The following is a 23,164-nucleotide window of genomic DNA, read 5'->3' on the forward strand; positions in this document are numbered from 1 at the left end:
CTCACAAAATTACGCTCATCTGGCTTCACCTTATATAAGGTTTATGAGGATTTGCTGTAACGGTTGACCGTTGAGTTTTTTTTTTTTTTATGAAATAGGAGGCAAACGAGCAGACGCATCACCTGATGGTAAGCGATTACCGCCGCCCATGGACACCCGCAACACCAGAGGGGTTGTAAGTGCGTTGCCGGCCTTTAAGATGGGAATACGCTCTTTTCTTTATGATATAAGACGAACGTTGCGCGAGATATAATGCTTGCCAATAGTGCCAATGGTCTCAGATAATGCCGAAAACCGTGTGACTCGTGTGAGGAGACAGGGCGGATCCAGGGAGAAGGTCATGGGGGACGTGAAGCCCCCCCCCCTCCCCCCTCTTATGGGCCCTGGTTTGAGTATGCAATAAAATCGCTATGTACATTAATTTTGTACCTACGGAACCCAAAGACAATGGACTGGCAACAATATAAAAACACCGCGATCGACCGTGAAGACAGTTATGTCAGTACAAACATACACACATACAAACGGAAGCTATTGTCTAACATTCGCACAATTACTAAAAACTGCCGTGAAAGGGTTATTATTAATTGTACGCTAAATATGTATTATTTTAACACTTTTGCACCTATAAGCTTAGGTATTTATTACATATGTAAGTGTTTTATTTGTAAATTTTATATTAAGGAGCACGGGACGATTTTTATTTTGTTGACTCAAAATTTAACTGGAAACGATCCCTTAAATTAAGAGCCTTCTCTTAATTGTAAGTTACGTCTATTTAGATATGTAATTTTGTGCAATCAATATGAAAATCGCTAGGGGCTAGGGACCTCATACAGTGCGACATTAAATAGTAGAAATTAAATAAAATGTAACAAAAAAAAAAAACATACTGAATTGTTGCCATATATTAATATGGAGTATAGATAGGCCCCTGGCAAGTCATACTTACTCGTATTTGCCACTATCATAACTGCAATAATGAGCCTTTTCAATAGAAACAGTTATAGATAAATAAGTACATAACGGATCATATAACTGCGCGACTATTAACGTTTTTTTGTGTCCACCACGTTATACGCCTTATCTCATCGTCCATTAAAATTAACCATTCGTGAATCTTATTCCAAAGGCATAGGGTCTAATAATGGTCATTTTGAAGTGTTATTGCTTACTAGCAATGACTACAAAAAAAATGGTGGTTAGGTAAAAAATTACTTTTGCTTCATTATTACTCGATTTTAGGGATCCGTTTAAGTTAAGATTTAAGGATCTTAAAAATAATGCAAATTGTGCAATGAAAAAGATAACGCAGCGTACTACGTAGGCGAACAACACGCGAACGCGAAGCGAAGCAATGCGGCGCGGGGTGAATCAATCAATCCTTTGATACCTTAAGTCCCTTAAGATATAAGTGTCCTACGTCCGCGTTACGTTACGTTCGCGAGTTGTTCGCTTACGTAAAGACGCAGCGTAAGCGCGGTCAAAAATAAACGTTGAAGCATTAGGCTTGCGTTTCAGAGATGTGCTAATTTTCGAATTGAATATCCTCGAATGAACCAATATAACTTCATTTACCTATCCTCACTCAGCACAGGACGTGGACGATATTCTATTGGTTCTTAACAAACACCTCGCATATCTCTGGTGACAGGTAGAAGTATATAAGAGCAAATACCTAGGGAATCCATGCATTGCACACTAAAGGAGGCAACTAGCAACCTGAAGACTTTGCTAGGCTTCGTGGAGGAGCTGGGGTGGTTAGAGTAGCGCAACCTTTTTACGCAAAATAGGCACATTGGATGTCGATTTGCGGAAAATGCCCAGCAAAACTAACTAACTATATCTCTGGTGGGAGCAGCACACAAACACAGTGTAGGTATATTTTCACACAAGCATATTCAGTACTAAAATGTTTGCACAGTGCCGCACACCGGTGGAATCCCCCCTTTAGATCTAAGAAGTGAATGTTGATATTGTATTGTATTGAAAAATTCTTTCGGTTTCAGAGTTGGTCCAATATGATGATTTATGTACGAGTAATATCAGCGGAACTCCCTTTATAATTCCTTTTATTAAAATTATAAGTCTTTATAAGTATGTATTGCATTTAACTATTTTAAATCATAATTTAAAAACCGGTCAATAGCGAGTCGGACTCGCGCACGAAGTAAAATAACGTTTGTTGTATGGGAGCCCCACTTAAATATTTATTTTATTCTGTTTTTAGTATTTGTTGTTATAGCGGCAACAGAAATACATCATCTGTCTAGCTATCACGGTTCATGAATAGCCTAGTGACACACGGGACAGAGGGTCCCGTTTTTACCCTTTGGGTACCGAACTCTAAAAAGCAACATAGCAACATTCAATCTTCAATAGGTTTATTGCGACCTTATAATTATGACATTAATTTTTTCTGTAAAGCTCGACTTATTAATTCATTTCGCTCTTGCCCGTTATCATAAGTACATGATTACATATTTGCGTGTGTGTTTATTACCTTACACCATTATTAAGTAGTTAGTGGCAATTTTGATGAGTCATTCCCAAGTAGTAATTTGTCATTGGTATTCTTAGTTCGCGATAATGATTTAAACAGATTTAATCATGTATTATTCATAAGCCTGTTGTACTAACACGTGGCTTAGGAATGTTGATTACCCTGGTGGACTATAATCATTAAAATCACCGGTCTCAATAGGGAATATTAGCTAGCCATACACGCACGGATTTGCCCGTCGGATCTGCCTGAAAGATGTGTCTGCCGGACACATCCGTGTGGCGAGAAATAGACACAGATGGGCAGCGGACGGGCATCCGGCGGACAAATCTGTGTCTATTTCTCGCCACACATTGACGGATGTGTCCGCCAGACACATCTTTCAGGCGACGGGCAAATCCGTGCGTGTATGGCTAGCTATTACACGAAACTCTGCGCAGGTGGCGCCATTACCACAAGGATCTATTATGAAACAAGAAAATCGAAATTTCGTTATCTATCATCTCTGTCACTTGCATATTCGAGCGATGAAGAGGCAAAAATTTTAGATTCGTTTCCCAGTAGGTCCTCTGTAAACAAACCGCCTTGATGCATTAATGTCATATTTTATTATCTGAAAACTTGTCAGAAACATGTTAAAGGCACAGTATGTATAAGTTACTCTATGGTTTACTAAAAAGGCTAGTGAGCTTTTGGCCGCGACTTCGTCTGCGTGGACTTAGAAACCGCAGCTGAGTAAGAAAAGAATAGCGCCTGGATTGTGTAATAGTAATACCAATCAGCAAGCAATTTGAGCATATGCTTAATTGCTTATGTATATCAAATTATCAGGCACTTCATTAATTACAATTCCACCCCGCTTTCGACCCTCTTAAGGGATGATTTTCGGGATAAAAACTATCCTATGTCCTTCTCCGGGAATCAAACTATCTCTATGCCAAAGGCTAGAACAGAAAAGTGTGATTTTGATCCCTCCTAGCACGGAAGAAAAGTGCTACTTTGATCTCTCCTAGCAGGGAAGAAAAACCCCTTTTTCAAATTGGTGATGTGAAAAATAGTACATTTCCGCACGTGTATCGAACGACGTTTTTTAATACAGTTTCGAAAAAATAAGATAAGCAACAAGTAAGGAATGCAATTCGAAACTTTTATATTATTAATTCTGTGACATCATTGACATTATGAAGAAGTGTTTTTCTAGCTTTTATTCGACTAGAATAGATTTTGTTATTATTATTGAACCCACTTCAATGAAAGTTTTTTTTCAAATGCATGTTCTATAAGACAGAAACAATTGTAAATATTAAAACATTGTACTATTATTACCTAAATATCGTTATTTATGATTATTTGTGTATCGTATATTTATAAAAACAATATCGAATGTTGCCTTTGGAAACTTAAAACATTCTTGCAGTAAGAAAATACGCCTCTTCTTTGACAGGCGTTCCGTTCCATTCAGACAACTTATTAAGAACGGTTTTTCAACATTAAAAAATAAACGTGTTATAATACTTATAATGATGAAGAGGTAAGTAATAAAATATGAAATATGCATATTTTTCGTAATCTTACATTAACAGTAGGTTTTTATGTTGATTACGACCAGGGACCGGCCCGCTATCCCTTATCGGGGTTTTATAAGGGTATTGCATAAGGCTTAACTCACCATACCCTTTGCCAGACGAAACCCTTTGTTTTGGTTTTAAAAACCCTTATATAAAGCTACCACATTTGAGTAATCGGTAGCCCAAATACCCTTACAAAACCCTTATCATCCGCTCACCAACACCTTGCATATTGCTTATAAGGGTTAGCCTTATAAAGGGCTTCCCTTTTAGCATATAAGCGTGCTAATTTAAGTCGTCTACCTTGTTCATAAAGCACACATTACTTCAAATCCGAGCGATCGTCGGCGGCGACGGCGGCGTTCTTTGACTAGGCACGTATTTTCTTTCCTTTTCATACACTACCGTAGATATATACTAATCCTGTCTCTTTTACGCAAAGGGAAACCTTTATAAAAAGCGCTTAAAGATAAGGGTAACCCTTATTAAGAGCTAGCCTTATTTTTGGTTAGCTTTTCGGTAAGGGTTAGTCAAAGGTAAGGGTATGAATAGGCTTGCAGTTCAAAAGGGAAAGTCTTTCAATGTGTTAGCCGTGTTTAAGTGTCACCCATTGAAAGGGTTTTATCGCGGAAAGGGTTGTCCGGTCCCTGATTACGACGTTTAAAGGAAACTAATATTAACACTCATCAATAAGTAGTCATGAAAAAAATTGGAAAGGTAAAAAGCACTAGTTTGCGAAAACCAACTTTCCGCACGCTAAACAGCCACGAAAAGTAGCACTTTTTGAGCAACTGTATTAAAAAGTTTTTTTTGTTCATTTCATGACCACGAATTCTAGTTCTTCAGTCTTAATCATAAATAATTAGGGTTACCAGTTACAAATTTAAAAAGTCCTGATTTTTAACTTAATTAACTGTCATACAATCTAAGAATTTTGAAATAAAACTATAAATAACGTAACGTTTTACGTAATTAGAAAAGGTTTTTTTTTAATGATGTTTATTATGTGCTTATCTAAAACTGATTGCCTCTCTAACCGTTATCCAACAGTTATATCTACACGATCAGTGAGTTCAATGACAACGTCATTTTGGCAGCTGACTCATGCTATGACTATGACAATTATCGTTGAACAAGTTAAAATGTTTTTTTTTTTAAATAGACATAGACTAAGCTAACGGTTTATTATTAAGTACTAGGTATTATGCTATTTGTTTTTTTTTTAACGTAAAATACAGGCAATTAGTTGAAACATTGAAGTTATGAGTGTTTTTCATACAGATTAATAGGCAAGCTTGAGCTTATTTTGGCTTTATAACCTCCTAAGACCCCGCGTGCAAATTTTTGTACATATTCCACAATCTATTTTGAACTTTTGTTGAGTAACTAAGGGTTCCAAATTAAAAAACAAAACAGATGCTTCTGGGTCTCAGGACTCTCAGGAGAATTCTAATATAAGTGGCAGACAAGAATACAGAATACAGAACTTTATTGGTAAAAGCAAATTTTACAGGTCACATTTTACATTTACAAAAAAATATATGTACATATGTTCTTTAATATAATGAATTATATATTTCATAACATTTTTAAACTTATAAACATTTTTAGATTTAAATATAGTTAACATGAATATATTTTTAAACTACCATGCATACCAAGTCGCGGGCACAGGCAATTTATAAATCTGCGTAAGCGTTTATTGAAAAATGTGCCATTTTCAATCAAAAGGGTACTTATTGTCGGTTGTCAATAAGGCGCTATTTCCATACAGCTTCAATATGAAATCAACCTTATTGACAAGCGACAATGTGGTACCTTTTGGTTGAAAATGTCACAAATGTAGCTTCTCCCCGCGTCTTCGTCTGCGTATAATGACGATTATTGTAATAAAATGTATCCTATGTCCTTCCCCGGGGCTCACTGTAGGTATCTCCATAGCAAATTCTATCTAAGGCCGCTTCCCCACTTGGCGGCGCGGTACTGCGTACTGTGTGCGTACTGCACCGATAACGCGCCGCCAAGTGGGGAAGCGGCCATAATCGTTTCAGAGGTGTAATCATAAACTAAGCATTAATAGGGACTGTGACCACTCACGATCAAACGGTCTGTGCACTTGCTCGCAATATTTATTGTCTCGCTCGGTTGCGTCACACTTGGTCACACCGCATGGGCGGCAGATGGCGTACGTGTTTTGTTTTGTTTTTGCCGTGTCCTGTTGTTTTAGGACTTATGTATGTAGGCACTTACAGCGACACGATTGACTGACCGTTTTAGACTTTATGAAGTTGTAATAATGTTTATGAATAGACAAGTAAATTGGACAATCGAAGTGCCGTGAAGTGAAGCTTGCACGGGGAAAATATCCCTAATTCGTAATGTCGTACTGTGTCTCTGCGCAGCAGAACGTAGAACATATGTGCCATTTTCAATTAAAAGGGTACTTATTGTCGGTTGTCAATAAGGCGCTATTTCCATACAGCTTTAATTTGAAATCAACCTTATTGAACAGCGACAATGTGGTACCTTTTGGTTGAAAATGTAACATATTATGATTGTCCCCGTTTCCCTGTAAGCTAATGAATGAGCCTGCATGGAATTAACACACCATAAGGCCGGCCGCACACAACCGGAATGTCTCCGAAATCTCCGAATGAAGCATCTGAATTAAGATTATGAAACCAGAGAGACATTCCGGCTGTGTGAGGCCGGCCTAAATTATGGTCTGATGAGAGCTTTGCTGCTATCCGAAAGTACTCTTCCCAACGCCACATCTATAATATGGAGCAGGAAATACCCAAACGTTGATTTGTTAACTTACGTAAAAATCATATCCATTACTTATCACATTTTACGAAATCTAGTACAGCAAATATAACAACTTTCATCTACTTCACCATTTCAATAAACTATGTAGTAAAATTGTATAACTAGCAACTAGCATTATCCCTAAAAGAAAATGTAAATAAACATTAAACTTTGCATAATATCAATCGATGACAGATATGTATTACTTCCTTATTACTACAGTTGGTTCAAACGAATTACAACCTTAATACAGGACGATAAGATCAACTATGATAGTCTAATAAACTTGCTAGTAACACTTTTTCTAAATGGAAATTGACGGGAACTCAGTACCGATGTCTACTCATATTTGCTGTGCAAGTTTGTGCTCTATGTAAACAACTGAAAGTTTATTTTCCAAAATCACATTTGAATCATAAGAGAGCTTGCGTAAGTAATCTGTCAATTGAAACTGGATTAGAATCGCAAAGTTATCTTCGTCAAAGGCAGTGGCGCTAGTGTAGCGTCAAGTAGCATTAAGGGATTAGTTCCAGTTTTTGCCGCGGACTTGAGTTATCTATGTACTGTCTGCTGTTTCTCATGAGATAATGTTGTCAGGAATTAATTATAAATTAAGTATTCATGGGAATATTAAATATAAACAGTATTGGTACTGGTATTAAAGAAAATTACTACATGTACTGTCAAATCTTATTGTTGAAGCTCACTTGATTAGGACTTATTAACGCTCGACTTGGGCCTTAACGCCTTAAAGCGCTTGAGCTTTCAAAGGCCTCAAAAAGCTTGAGTTTTCCAAGGCCCGAGTTGTTAAGGCTCGAGCTCAATCAATACCTACACATCAGTCTAAAAGGCTTGCACTTACGAGCTTATATAAAACTTTAATCGTTAAGGTTCTGAACCTTTTTTCAGGTCCAACCTTCAACACTCGGAGCCTTGAAAGCTTGAACCGTCAAGGTTTCGAGTATTTTACGTTCGAAAGTCATCAAGACTAGTATTTTAACAACACTAGATTGTACACATTTAGGAGATGATTGCACAATGTTATTTACCTAATCAACTTTTTGTTTATTTGCAAAGCAATGTGTGATTCGGTGCGTCATTGCCCCAATTATATTTTTTATCATTGTGCCGACAATGACTAATCCGGGTTTTATTTCTAGAGGAAGTCAATGTTTTGTATACGAACTAATGCTTCTATTGGAACTGGTTTAAAAACATTTAATGTTATTCAATCTACATTTAACACGTTTGTCATTTGTCACTTATAAATCTATAAATTGTTAATATAGAAACGAACTTATGAATTTATGATATCTACTTCTACTAAAAGTTTACGAATGCGTAAAAAAGTTGCAAATTTAGTTAATATAAAACAGTTTTACGTCTAGTGTACTTTTATCTTGTTACAATAAGCTTTTTATTTTACTTGCTCATAATTTCACCAAGCGCAAATAAATAAATAGCTAATAAATACCTTGATGTGTCGGGTATTTAAATATTTGACTTGCGTATCCAACCCTTTTTTTCTATTAGAGTTTCTGTAGGAATTATAGTTTGTCAAAGGACTGTCTCGTTTCAAACATAGACAGAGATAATCATACTATCTTTGTCTTAAACTAGTACTAACACCCAAAAGAAAAGGATAAGTTAAGTATAGTTTTTTTTTGTTCTAATTTACTGACAATTTGGTTTGACCAACTATACCATAACTATAGTTGGTCAAGCAAATCTTGTCAGTAGAAAAAGGCGGCAAATTTAACAAGATTTGCTTGACCAACTATAGCTTCTGCTCGCGACTTCTTCAGCGTGGAATGATTATGAATATTATGATGATGATGATTGATAAAAACTAGAGAATGGAAGCATTTGAAATGTGGTGCTAGAGGCGAATGGAAGGCATTAGTTGGAGAGACAGGATAACGAATGAGGAGGTGCTAAGAAGAGTGAGTGAAAGAAGAGCTATTCTGAACACTATTGCAAATAGACGCGGGAAAATGATTGGACACTTAATACGACACGACTACTTCTTTAAAACTATCCTGGAGGGGCGGATAGGAAGGAAGCGGGGTAGAGGAAAACCCAGACGCAGCGTTTTAGATCAAGTGAAAGAAAAAGTAGGGGTCGTGTCGTATCAAAAAGTCAAAGAGCTGGCGCGGGATAGGGAAAGCTGGAAGATACTCCACCGACAAGAGAATAACTCTTAAGTTAATGATGATGATGTCCTTTCCCGGGCTTCAAACTATCTTCATTTCATACCAAATTTTATCTATATCGGTTCACCTGTTTAAGCGTGAAGATGTAACAGAGAGAGGTACTTTCGCATTTATAATATTAGTAGGAGAAATATATGAGTTAAAAGTAAGCAATTTAAATTACCCCACTGTGGGGTAAATTCTCCGCGTCGGCATCACTGCGATCGACCGCAGTGCGCGGGGCGGGAGCCGCGGGAGGCAGGGCGCTGTCAAATCGAATTATACTCCTTGATTTGCAATTATGCGTTTATTTTACGAGAAAACGCTAATAAAACGAAATAATAGCGTCGCCTAATTAACATAACTGTTAATTTACCCGCGACGGTCGCCGCAGTCGCTTGAAAAGTTCAATGTTTGGTGTTAAAATATGTGCCGTGTATACACTCTGGTTTCTATTTTTGTTTTGTAGCCCAGTTTAACGTTAAATAATGTTTTTTGTGCCGAAATAAACTTTCGTAAGCATTTTTTAGCATTTATAACAGTTTGAAACAGTTCCGTGCGCTTACCGAAGCGTAAATAAACGAGAACCTCGATCAAACTTTCGATTTTTGCCGTGCCAACTTGAAGTACAAAATTGTCCTACTTTAGTGCCAAAAATAGTCAAAATAAACACAACCCAACTTCAAAATTAGTGTAAATGTGAACGTGGCTGTGAGTTTCGCATTAAGACTTCCATAGACTATTTTTTTACTTCAATCCACACATTCAAAATAAATAAAAAAACCTTAGTGAAAATAGCGCGAATACAAGACAAGTTTTGACGTGTAGATAAATATTAAAGTGAACAGATATAAATATGATTTGGAGAATATGAGGCGGGTGTTCGGGGTTTGCTCGGAGAGCTGGTACCTGTGCGGACAGAATGTGAGCCGTAGCTGTTGGTGTTGCTTGTATGTTGTATATTTTACTCCCTTTTTTTGTGTCCATTATCATTGGAATGGATCATACACAAATTTTAGTAATGTCAATGTAAAAACACTACTGGTAAGGGTCAATGTAGGGGTAGACTGTAGAGACGGGCCAAATATTTGGTATTCGGCATATTTTTCAATGTTTGTATTTGGCCGAATAGTTCGGTTCGAACTGCCAAATATATACCGGATAAACAAATTCTTTGAGGCGGTTCCTTTTCCTTTCATAAACATTCCCAGCCGGTTCAGAGGGGAAGGGTCTAAAACATGTTTGGAGTGCAGATCGCATACCTGTATGAACTTGTTTTCAGCGTTTTAGGCAATTTTAGCCCTACCGAATATTCGGCCGAATATTCGTATTCGGCCCATAATCGGCCCATCTCTAGTAGGCTGTCTATCAGGTAAGACTATGTACATACTCCACATGCTGTTTTGTTGCTTCTAACTTGCGTTTTTGCACATACTTCACTTAAAGAAGATTTTAGCAGTTAATGGTAGAGCAGAATGAGTAAAGCTTCCTGTCTGACTGTGTCTAAGTGATATAAACTGAGAATAAATATGAAAATTCTTGCCCTTTGATGGTCTTTTCAACTAAAAAATTGATATGCCGGTCTTCTCCACATTGACCTTATCTTGTTTTTTTTTAAACCCCAATTTTGCCATATTTTTAATTGGAAATAATGAAATGTTTCAATAATGAAGTCAGATTATGTGTATGGTCAATGTATTTTTTTTTCTGATTTGTTTTAGTACCTATGAGTCCAGTTTACTTGACTAAAAGATATTAACAATTTTGTTTTTTAATCATTATTTTGCAGGAACAACTTTTGGAAACAAATAAAATTATTTTATTAAATATTTTGATTTGTGTTTTTTAATTAGTCACGCTACTATATATAAATTATAAACTGTAATAGATGTCATATATTAAAGAAAAAGTGACGAAGCCCTCCAGTGGTGAGGTGGCCTAGGGGTTCATGGCGTTAGCTGCAATAGCTAAAGATGCCGGTTCGAATCCGGCCTTCACCACTATAGGGCTTCACTTTTTCTTTAATATATGACATCTATTACAGTTTATAATTATTTCGCATGTTTCAGTCTTGGGATTTGTATAAATACAGCCAGTTTTTGTGGTTTGTGCTGTTGTATAAACTTTGTTAGTCACACAGTGTTATTATTATGGCTCCTTGTTAATGGTTTAGTTAGCCAGTAACAACACTAACAACTAACATTTTAATTAATTTTTTTACCACCCATATTTACCATTAAAAGCTTAAACAGTATATGATATTAAGTCAAGCAATTAAGCTTATGCTCAAATTGAATAATTTGCTATTACACTTTATCCAGGCGCTAAACTTACTCTAGCTGCTGTTACTGATTCCACGCAGTCGAAGTCGCGGGCATAAGCTAATAAGAATATGGGGCATTTTCTATGAAAAGGGACCTTATTGTCGATGGCGCTTACGCCGCACAGCGTCGCGCGCCATTCTATTTATATCGGAGCATCTTTTATAATAGCGTAAGCGCCATCGACAATAAGGTCCCTTTTTATAGAATATACATATCATTATATTACAATTTACAGTAAACTAACAAACAAACAAGGCAAATATACACAGATTTGTGCCATTCTCAATCAAAAGGTACTTATTGTCGGTTGTCAATAAGGCGCTATTTCCATATAGCATTAATTTGAAATCAACCTTATCGACAAGCGACAATGTGGTACCTTTTGAAAACGTCACAATTGATGTTGTTTAGTATAAATGATAACTATGTCACAGAGAGCAGTTGATGAGTCCGAACAATTAATAGCTATGATTAGTTTTCCTTATTCATCGACAGCGCATGGTTTGTTGTGTCACTTGTTATTTCATAGCATACTTTGGCTGAATGTAAAGCCGCGTATCCACTAGAGGCACATTAGACTCACGGTTGAGGCAGCGTCTCCTCTTGCGCTGCCTCAGAGCGAGGCCGCCGCTCGACCCGAGGCTGTACACAAGATGCGTGTGCGTTGCTTACGTAGCGTGCCCTATTATGCGTAGCAATGTGACATCTGTTAAGAAATTCCATACATTTATATTACCAATAAAGTATGAGTATGAGTATGAGCATTACAACGAGCGTATGAGCATGCATACTTAGATATGATAGTTTTCATAAGTATCTCACGTGTTTCGGTCAATAGAGGATATTACTGCAATGTTTAGCCACCAGGTTACAGCACTAGCCTTTTTAGTAAACCATAGAGTAACTTATACATACAAGTCTTCAGAGATAATAAAATATGACATTGATGCATCAAGGCGGTTTGTTTACAGAGGACGTACCGGGAAACGCGAATCCGAAATTACGCTATCTGCCTCTTTATCGCTCGAATATGCAAGAGTGACAGAGATATTAGATAACGAAATTTCGATTTTCTTGTTTTGCGATAGACCCTCAAATTGTGGTAGTGGTGCCCCCTACGCATAGCCATGTTTTCCCAAGTATTTGTGTTTCATCCCTTTCCTTCATGCCTCAAACGAAAGTGTTGCAGATATAAATAGCTATGTTGTGTAACTCATGATTTCTATGTGTAAAACTAAAACCAAAGTTTAGGCGATTATGTGTCCACAGTACTATAATCATACAGTCTAAAATCGCGTGCTTAAAAATTAGCTTTCTGGTCAGTCATCTAACCGTATTCCATACGATTGACTCGTATACATATTAACATACTCAGATTACATTACCATACGGCCGTCGCACGCCCACGACAGTGTTAAGGTCATATATAATACGTTTATTGCCTTCTACGCGATGAATTTGGCCTTAGGATTCTCTTGAGAATTGAACTTATTAATTTTATTAGGTGACCTGTGACTAGTTTAGGAATAGGTAATTAAATACCAAAATGTTGTAGTAAATATTTCACTATGTTTGTAAAACTGGATTTAAAGGTATGAATCGAATATATGTCGAAATAGAAAAGAGTAGAAGCACGTAATAAGTAATATTGTCTTCGGTTACCGCGATAAAACCCGCCAATCCGTCAATTAATACTCGATATAAAACACACATTATATATAAAATAAAACTACAGAAATTTAGCACACAGTTACTCATGAAATAAAACTATGAAAACGGATTATATCGCGTATATTGATGATGAAGATTAGGTACTTCATCCCGCGGGGCGGGGGTCACGAGGTGATTAGGAACGCTATGACGGAACGTGCATAAAGCGCCGCGCCATTAGCTTAGGCTTAGGCATGTAAGTACACCTCCCAGCTGTGGATAACGTTCACGCAGAAGGCAATGAGCAGAATAAGAGCTCAGTACAATGACGCGTGCCGAGCTCTTATGCGGCTGCCGCGGTGCTGCAGCGCGTCGGGCATGTTCGCGGACGCGGGGGTCCCCGACTTTTTCGCGATAATTAGATCCCGCGTTGCCTCGTTCTGGAGGAGACTGCGCTGTTCCGACAACAAAATACTTGTGGCTGTTTCTGACGATATAAGGAGTCCGGTGTTTAAGCGCTGGATTTCTGTTCACATGGATCAGAACAGAAAATGACTGAACTAGATTTAGATTTATTTTTAACATGACTGGCACCCCTTTACAGTGTCAATTAGTTTTTAAGTAGTATTTAATTTTGTACGCAATATGGGTAAATGCCTGAAATAAAAACTTTTTATTTATTTATTTATAAGTGCGTGGCCCGGTGGTCGAATGGCACCGGCACACCGGCAGTCGGCACCTGCCGCGATAGCAGAGGACATCATCATCATCATCATTAACTTAAGAGTTATTCTCTTCCAGCTTTCCCTATCCCGCGCCAGCTCTTTGACTTTTTGATACGACACGACCCCTACTTTTTCTTTCACTTGATCTAAAAAGCTGCGTCTGGGTTTTCCTCTACCCCGCTTTCTTCCTATCCGCCCCTCCAGGATAGTTTTAAAGAAGTAGTCGTGTCGTATTAAGTGTCCAATCATTTTCCCGCGTCTATTTGCAATAGTGTTCAGAATAGCTCTTCTTTCACTCACTCTTCTTAGCACCTCCTCATTCGTTATCCTGTCTCTCCAACTAGTCCAGAGGACGCTGATTCGAATTCTTGATCACTTTTCCTTAGTATATAGGTATATGGCATTTATTTCAGTTTATAAATAAGTAAAAGGCCTGTATACACTGGATCCGTGACAAGGGATCCGGGTTGTTCTGCTCAAGTCGGTTCAAAGTCTTGGACAGACCACAGGGGCCCGTTTATCAAAAGCTTGTTGCTTGTAATACAAGTGGAAGTCCCTTTTTGACAGCTTTTGTTAGAAAAGGACCTTTACTTGTATTACAAGCTACAAGCTTTTAATAAACGGGCCCCATGTGTATCCGCCCTGTGACAGTGCGTAAAAGGCCTCAGTAGTATTAATTGTACGCAAAACAGACATCTGGTAAACAATTAATTCAACAATGCATGATTCATTCATCGTCGGTTGACGCGTGCCCCATAATAATTACGAGCTAATTCTAATGCTGAATAGAATTTAAACCGACTGGGTACATCCGCGAGACGAAGCGGGGTGAGGTTGTAAAGTATTAAATTTAGTTTTAAAAAAAAACCTTTTATTTATACCTACAGTACAGTACCTATTAGGGATCTCTGAGGAATTAAATAACTTAAGGCAATATCTAATGGAAACTACATATCACATACATTGTTAAGGCGAACCGTCCGTCCGTCCCTCCGCAACTTTGTAGTATCTTTACGAGACATTAAATAGACAAGTGACCCAGTTCACCGACTTTTATTACCGTTGTAAAATGCAGGAAGAGATCCCGAATGCAGTCCAAACTGGGAATACGTGCTCATAAATCTTCGTTTACAACTATATTCATTGTTGTAAAGCCATAAACGACTCGAACATTGTAATTAGTTTGAGTCTAGTACGGTCGGTGCCCCAACTCACATGAGTTAAACGTCTTAGTTAGTTAGTTTGAGTCTAGTACGGTCGGTGCCCCAACTCAAGTACGTTGCCATACTAATTTTTAAACATTTAAAACTCGCGTTTTGAACACATATCGACGCTGGAAATGAGAAATGGGATAAGCGACAGTTTTAGGGATATTGAGTTATATACATCGTTGGAATCGCCAGATTTTTCTGCATCGAATGGACTATTAGGTTTTGTACCCATCTGACGACTTTAGTGTCGCTTATCCAGTCTGTGATTCAGAGAATCACGGACACATTTCAATCACTAAACGACTTAGTTAGTTTGAGTCTAGTACGGTCGGTGCCCCAACTAGAGTACCCACGTTACCGTACTAATTTTAAACATTTAAAACTTTCGCGTTTTGAACACATATTAAATCATCACATTTACAATCGGGTCTAACGCGAATTTATTTTATTACCTTTATTTACCGACGTTTCGACGCAGGTTTCACTGGTCGTGGTCGCGGTGACCCGATTGTAAATGTGATTCAATATGTGCCATACTAATTGTGGCTAATAGGCGAATCGCCTGATGGTAAGCGATTACCGTCGCCCATGGACACCCGCAACACCAGAGTCGTTGCAAGTGTGTTGCCGGCCTTTTAGATGAGAGTACGCAGTGAAGGTTTGAAGGTCGTATCGATCCGGAAATACTGCGAGCTACAGCAAAAGCTGTGCGAGTCAGGAAGTTTCTGGAGAAATGCACAGTTGAATTAGTTGAGGACTGCCAAACTATCTAAGTGGTAAAGATGGAAATGTTGTCTTTCATCTCTACTATTTTACACTGAATTGAATGAACAAGTATCTGTTTCGAATTCGGACATAAAAGCTACATTCAGGGGTTGAAGGAGGGAAGGAAAGTTTGCGGTGTAGCCGAACTAGAGCTGTAGTGAATAGGCGCGGAGACAATTTACTTCCTTTATGTTATGAGGGAAATATACAATAATTCCTAAATAAAATAAAAAAAAATAAAAAAATTGGGGACATCTTACACAGATCGACCTAGTCCCAAACTAAGCATAGCTTGTACTATGGGTACTAGGCGACGATATAAACATACTTATATAGATAAATACATACTTATATACATAGAAAACAACCATGACTCAGGAACAAATATCTGTGTTCATCACACAAATAAATGCCCTTACCGGGATTCGAACCCAGGACCATCGGCTTCGCAGGCAGGGTCACTACCCACTAGGCCAGACCGGTCGTCAATGTACAATATCTTACAAATAACTAAATAAGCGCAATGTGGACGCACTTAAAGATAGTACGTTGTGTCAGTCATCACGGTCATATCTCCAACATTCATCAACACTTATCTGAAATTCTGAGATAAGTGTAGGAGTGGAAATGCGCGTTTATGATCGTTTAACGAGTCTTATCTCGAGTGGCTCTCGGCACGAGACAATCTTAGACAACTCAAGTGGTCACGAACGTTCTTTACTGTGGACGTAACACCTATTTTTATACCCCTAAATAGCTTCTGCCCGTGATTTCGTCTTAGAATTTATATTTCCATATCCTAGTTTCATATTACATCCTAACTCCGTTTTGATTCCCTTAAAGGATGATTTCCGCGATTAAAACTATTCTATATCTTTGTCCAGGGCTCAAACCATCTTCATACGAAATTTCATGTGAGTCAGCACTTCAGCAGTTACAAGATAAATACAATAAATAAATAAATATTATAGGACATTCTTTGTTCACTGATTGACCAAGTCCCACAGTAAGCTCAAGAAGGCTTGTGTTGTGGGTACTCAGACAACGATATATATAACATAAAAATACATAAATACATAGAAAAAGAAGACACATAGAAGATGCATAAAGAAATACGATGCAACAAACTTAAAAATTCCGAACCTCTGGTAGGGAATGCAAACCGGTTTTTATTTGTATGAAATTTCGGCTATTAACCGGCTATAAACCGATTTTCCATACAATTAAAAACCGGTTAATAATTGCGGTTATTATCATCCGACTTTTTACGCACTTCATAGATCTATGGGATATTTTGTTGTATGACAACTAAATGTTCTTTATTTTTGTTTCCAGGGCTCCCCTCACGGCTCCGTGATGTCCTGCCAGTCGCTGGCGGCGCGAGCGTTCGCGGAGCCAGACAAATCAGAGGCGCACTGCTCTAGCTTCCACAGGTAATGCTGTTGTTCCTCTGTCTCTGTGCCCATTGCCATTATCTGTTTTATCCGGCACACATTTTCTTGTTATTATAAGCCCCCAGAGATGGGCATTAATCGATTAATCTTTTAGTTAACTAATCAATCGATTAAAAATATCAATCGTCATTTTTTAATCGCGATTAATTTAGTTGCGATTAAATTAGTTGTGAGAATGTTCGACTAACAACTAAATTAGTTTTAGTTTCAATCTACTAAATTTCACGATTAAATCTATATTAAAACTACGTAGTCGCCCGTTTTTGCATTTTTTATCTTGCAATATGTAACTACAAGTACGTATGTATGTAACATACGGAGGTACTCGTATGTTGTAACTATGTTAGTTTGGGTTCCCCAGTTCTTATTTACCCTTAGATAAGAGAAATTTAATCCAATTTCAGAGAGATGCACTACTTTAGTAGCAAAATAATAGTGAGAACAGATCTCACTCCTTAGAAACGGTCAAAATATCGTAAGTAATACATGACTATTTTATTTTTAAACATCCGTTAAGATGTCCTAATCAGTCTGTCAACATAGCCATACCGAGGTATTCTATTCAATTTGCTTCTAACATTAGTCGCGAGAAAATAGTCTTACTAATTAGTCGATTACAAAATTTAGTTGTCCGAAATCAATCGGCAACTAATTTAGTTGCACTCTATACAACTAAGATTGATCAATCGTCGTTTTCAATCGTCAGTCGCAATTAATTCTTGTAATCTTAATCGTTAATCGTTAGTCGATTACATTTTGCCCATCTCTGTAAGCCCCTCGAGTCCCAGACATAGATAAAAACCGTCATGTGCCAGGTGTTTTGACTTTATACATATCGCGTCCGTGGAAATTAGAGGTAACTTTTCTGCAGACGTTAAATCGCGTCCGCGGGACTTCAAGGGTTATTGTCCAGTGTATCCGTTCTGGAGCACCTAACCTTTCGTTCATAAGAAGCCTATTGCAATGGGACATATGTACAGTAAGCTGCATGCAGACTTGAGTGACCCCGCCCTGCAAAAAAATCTTTACTCTAGCTTACTGTACCTATACTATTATCATAGAGTAACTTATACTAGAGCGGTACTGTCATAGTAAATTTTGTAACCCCAGTAAATTCACTGCCATCTGTCGACACACTTTAAAACTAAAATTGAAGATTTGTAAAAATACGATAAAATGTATTTAAATATAGATAAATGTTTTTTTTTTATTTGCATTAATTATTTTGATGATTTTGACCCATGTTCTTTCACTGATATGCGTTAAAATTGTTAAATAACAAACGAAACCGTCAACGCCATCTATACGACTGTAGGCCAAAACTAGTAGCGCCCTCTGAACGAGAATCAAATTTTCTTGATTTTCGAGGCACGTTTTTTCCTTAGACTGTATCCATCTATTACGGAGTTATATCTATTTTTGCTATTATATACTACACCTAAGTCAAAGGGCGGACGCGCTATACATCAAAACACATTTGCGTTTCTATGTTTGAACGGCACGTCTGTACACGCGGCATGCGTCATTGTGTGAGTAAGTTGCTTAAACCCAGAACTGAGCGGTCGGCAAAAGGTCGTCAATCTGGTGTCGCGGGGCGAGGTAATTCGAGTTGGGGCGGGGCAGTTCTGTATGGATTACTATTACTCATTCTGTGCCTAAGTGCTACTGACAGGTAGATAGAAGCAAAGCGCAAGGTATTTTGGGGTTATCCAAAGAGTGAATCTCGTGGCTAGGGCTTTAGATCCAATGAGTAATCGTGCCAAGCGGCATCGCCTGTGACAAAAGTGCATACTCACTGCACTTACTTCCCCCACTATGTAGGCTGATTGATGATATGTAATTTCAGGTCGGTGCGATTCAGTTCGGAGTCTCGGAGCTCGACGCGCACCGCCAACGATGTGGACTGCAAGAGGGAGACACCGGGTGAGACACTTTTCCATACTCAACTTGCGGCCCGCCGGGCTGTGTTAGTTGCACCTAACCCCCTGTCACCATTAAAATGTTCGTTAAATATTGTTTGTGTAGTTTCATAGTTCACTGCTGAGTGACGTTGTTATCAGTCTGTCAAATGTGGTGGGTGCACCTGGCCCTTTGTGTCAGTTGCACCAAACCGCCTGTCACCGTTAAAATATGTGTTAGTTTTTATTGTATGGGTTTCACAACACGCCTTATTGAGCTTACTGTGGGACTTAGTCAATTTGCGTAATGTCTTATAATATTTATTTATTATTATTGCCCATTCCACAAGTGCTTATATACGATTTCCATTTTGTTTTTTTTTTCAGCGTCGATATCGCTAACGGCGTTGTCGCTAACACCGATGTCTGGCGGGGCCGCCATGAGTCAATCGGCGCCCTCCGGCAGCGGTTTTTCCGACGCCGACACGGTACGTACAGAATACAATATTTGTGGTAGGACTCATACTCGGGTTTTGTCTTATATGGAGTCTTGGCTCATATGTATATTGGCAGTGTGGTGTTATTTAGTGACACGGTACGCGTACTTGCGTGCGAATGAAACTAAACATGACACCACTATTCAATCGATGAGTGCATAACGGAGCTGGTCGCTCTTTATTCCCTTGTGGTGGGGTCTCTAAATCCTTGATGAGACCCGGACCCGGGTATGTCCATAAACTACGTCTGGACCCGGGTATGTCTTTAAACTACGTCTAAAAGAGAGGTATGGGCACTGTGAATGACATCTCGCTCTCTGTGGTAGGGCACAGGACAGCGGATGTCATTCCAGATCTAGAGCAGAGGCCAACTGGGGACGTACCTCCACCTTACGGAAAACCGCAGCCAAATAACACTAGACCCCTCAGTGTAGCAATAAAGTCCAAAATCTGCCGTACCCTCCTTACGCTCCAGACCGGCGTGCCCTGAGTACAATTTTCTTTAGTCTTGAATAAATACGCTAAAATAACCTACAATATTGGATATTTTTGTATATTTTACTTACAATCGAAGTGAAAAGTAGAATGTATAACTCAGGCATAAATGTCCATTTTTATCCTCGACTATATTGTTCCTCGCTGCGCTACCAATAAATTGCTCGTGAGTATTGTCGTGTGAGGGTGTAAGATGAATCGCTTTATGCCCTTGTTGTACAATCTACTATTGCATAGAACAATACCTAAATTATTTCCTTGTTCTTTTCAGCCACCATCGCCTGCCTCCTGCCGCTTTCCTAAGCTAGAGGAATGTGCACATTTCCACTACGAGCGTGTATGCCTCGGCGGGCTCAGTATAGAGCTGGGACCGGCGCAGGAACCCGCTGACTCACCTCAAGGGGAGGGTAAGTTGTCACAACCAACCTCTGTCACTTCCATCCCCTGTAGGCTAGAAGTTAGAGTGTGTACAATAATGAGCAGCGAGGGAGGGTGTTACTTCTGACTCCCCTAAGGAAGAGTGTGCACATTTCCACTACGAGCGTGTATGCCTCGGCGGCCTCAGTATAGAGCTGGGGCCGGCGCAGGAACCCGCTGACTCACCTCAAGGGGAGGGTAAGTTGTCACAACCAACCTCTGTCGCTTCCATCCCCTGTAGGCTAGAAGTTAGAGTGTGTACAATAATGAGCAGCGAGGGAGGGTGTTACTTCTGACTCCCCTAAGGAAGAGTGTGCACATTTCCACTACGAGTGTGTATGCCTCGGCGGCCTCAGTATAGAGCTGGGGCCGGCGCAGGAACCCGCTGACTCACCTCAAGGGGAGGGTAAGTTGTCACAACCAACCTCTGTCGCTTCCATCCCCTGTAAGCTAGAAGTTAGAGTGTGTACAATAATGAGCAGCGAGGGAGGGTGTTACTTCTGACTCCCCTAAGGAAGAGTGTGCACATTTCCACTACGAGCGTGTATGCCTCGGCGGGCTCAGTATAGAGCTGGGGCCGGCGCAGGAACCCGCTGACTCACCTCAAGGGGAGGGTAAGTTGTCACAACCAACCTCTGTCGCTTCCATCCCCTGTAAGCTAGAAGTTAGAGTGTGTACAATAATGAGCAGCGAGGGAGGGTGTTACTTCTGACTCCCCTAAGGAAGAGTGTGCACATTTCCACTACGAGCGTGTATGCCTCGGCGGGCTCAGTATAGAGCTGGGGCCGGCGCAGGAACCCGCTGACTCACCTCAAGGGGAGGGTAAGTTGTCACAACCAACCTCTGTCGCTTCCATCCCCTGTAAGCTAGAAGTTAGAGTGTGTACAATAATGAGCAGCGAGGGAGGGTGTTACTTCTGACTCCCCTAAAGAAGAGTGTGCACATTTCCACTACGAGCGTGTATGCCTCGGCGGGCTCAGTATAGAGCTGGGACCGGCGCAGGAACCCGCGGACTCACCTCAAGGGGAGGGTAAGTTGTTACAACCAACCTCTGTCACTTCCATCCCCATGTAGGCTAGAAGTTAGAGAACTGTGTACAATAATGAGCGAGGGAGGGTAAGTTGTTACAAATGACCCCTGTTACTTCTGACTCCCCTAAGCTAGAAGAGTGTTCATATTTCCACTACGAGCGTGTGTGCCTCGGCGGGCTCAGTATAGAGCTGGGGCCGGCGCAGGAACCCGCGGATTCACCACAGGGGGAAGGTAATTAACTACAGAGCGATAGAGAGGCAAATAGGACGATTTGGTTCGTAAATGTAACACTAGCTCTGTAGCACAGATATAAATATACCATAGATGACGCAAATGCATCTACTTCGCGTGTCCGAACCCCGACCAAGCATCGAGGTTAACCGTCGCTCTTGACAGTCCACGCGCGTCAGTTGTGGGTCAAATGTAACTTGCAAGATTTGACCCGTATAAACATAGTTACATATAACATACATACTTACTTACATAGATACATTGTAAGATTTGTAAGTTAATAAAAAGCTTGTAAAAACATGATATTCAATTAAGTAATTGTTCCAGGCTGGATATCCCTAAAGGTCCGCTCACACGTGTCATGGCGCGACAAGTCGTCCACGCGGGCGCTGCACTGCTCGTGGTCGGAAGCCAGCGACGTTAGAGAGTGGACGCTGGCCAGGAACGCGGACCACTGCCGGCAACTAGACGATATGCTACACAGGTGAGGGTTCCGAGCCAGTATTATCATAACCTCCTAAGGCCCAGCCATACAAATTAAAAAAAAACCAAAACGTGCTACTGAAATTTGAACCTATAGTTCCTAATTCCGGCCTCTGATCATTATGTTCAGAAACAACTGGCATACCTACTAATACAAATTCGTTTCATGCTTTTACAGATGTATATACGACCGGAAAGTCTCGGGCTTGCCTAATCTAACCGAGAAGATCAACAGCTCCATGGACGAGACAGAGTATAGAAGCCTAATAGCGGACTATATGCACCACCTGTCCATTATAGCGGACGACTCCATCAACTGTGGACCCGTGCTGAACTGGCTGCAGATGGACAATAAAGGTATGAAAAACCACATATTAATACACTATTGATGACCTCCACCGATGAACAGCTGCCAGGCGGCTACTCTGGCCTGCACCGATGGACAACTACCAGGTACCCGTAATAACACAGGGGAGTACACTATGTAATAAAGGTGAGGGAGATGGAGAGATGAGATGGAATACAGAAACCTAATAGCGGACTATATCCACCACCTGTCCGTTATAGCGGACGCCTCCATCAACTGAGGACCCGTGCTGAACTGGCTGCAGATGGATAATAAAGGTATGAAAAACCACATTTTGGAGAATACAAAAGCAAATACACTATTTGGAGAATACAAAAGCACTTTTTTAAGTTTAAATGAAATTTATTCCATTTAATAAGATTACAGTGATCGCGGCACGTGTCGTTGAGTTCGGATCGGGAGCAGAAGAGAGCGAATTGCCACGTACAAATTAAAAGGCATCTACATGTTCAAGGCTCTATATGTTTTGTATTTTTTATCCCATAGCTCAGTACTTAGTCCATCGCTTTCACCCAATAACCTAGAACATTTTAGATCCCATTAA

At 39.6% G+C, this 23,164-nt stretch overlaps 1 protein-coding gene across 1 annotated transcript in view; it reads left to right on the forward strand.

Moving 5' to 3' along the window:
* The first annotated feature begins 9,304 nt into the window (after positions 1-9,304).
* LOC134753543 (GTPase-activating protein CdGAPr-like) overlaps positions 9,305-23,164 on the forward strand; it is a 78,354-nt gene continuing 64,494 nt past the window's right edge. Inside the window, exons 1-7 of the mRNA XM_063689453.1 lie at positions 9,305-9,995; positions 17,082-17,179; positions 19,047-19,123; positions 19,486-19,586; positions 20,362-20,497; positions 22,098-22,254; positions 22,432-22,610. Coding sequence (XP_063545523.1) covers positions 9,942-9,995; positions 17,082-17,179; positions 19,047-19,123; positions 19,486-19,586; positions 20,362-20,497; positions 22,098-22,254; positions 22,432-22,610 — 802 coding nt within the window. The 5' untranslated portion in view covers positions 9,305-9,941. The remainder of the gene's footprint in view (positions 9,996-17,081; positions 17,180-19,046; positions 19,124-19,485; positions 19,587-20,361; positions 20,498-22,097; positions 22,255-22,431; positions 22,611-23,164) is intronic.

The sequence above is a fragment of the Cydia strobilella genome, chromosome 27 (assembly GCF_947568885.1).
Source record: "Cydia strobilella chromosome 27, ilCydStro3.1, whole genome shotgun sequence".
Taxonomy (NCBI): Eukaryota; Metazoa; Arthropoda; class Insecta; order Lepidoptera; family Tortricidae; genus Cydia; species Cydia strobilella.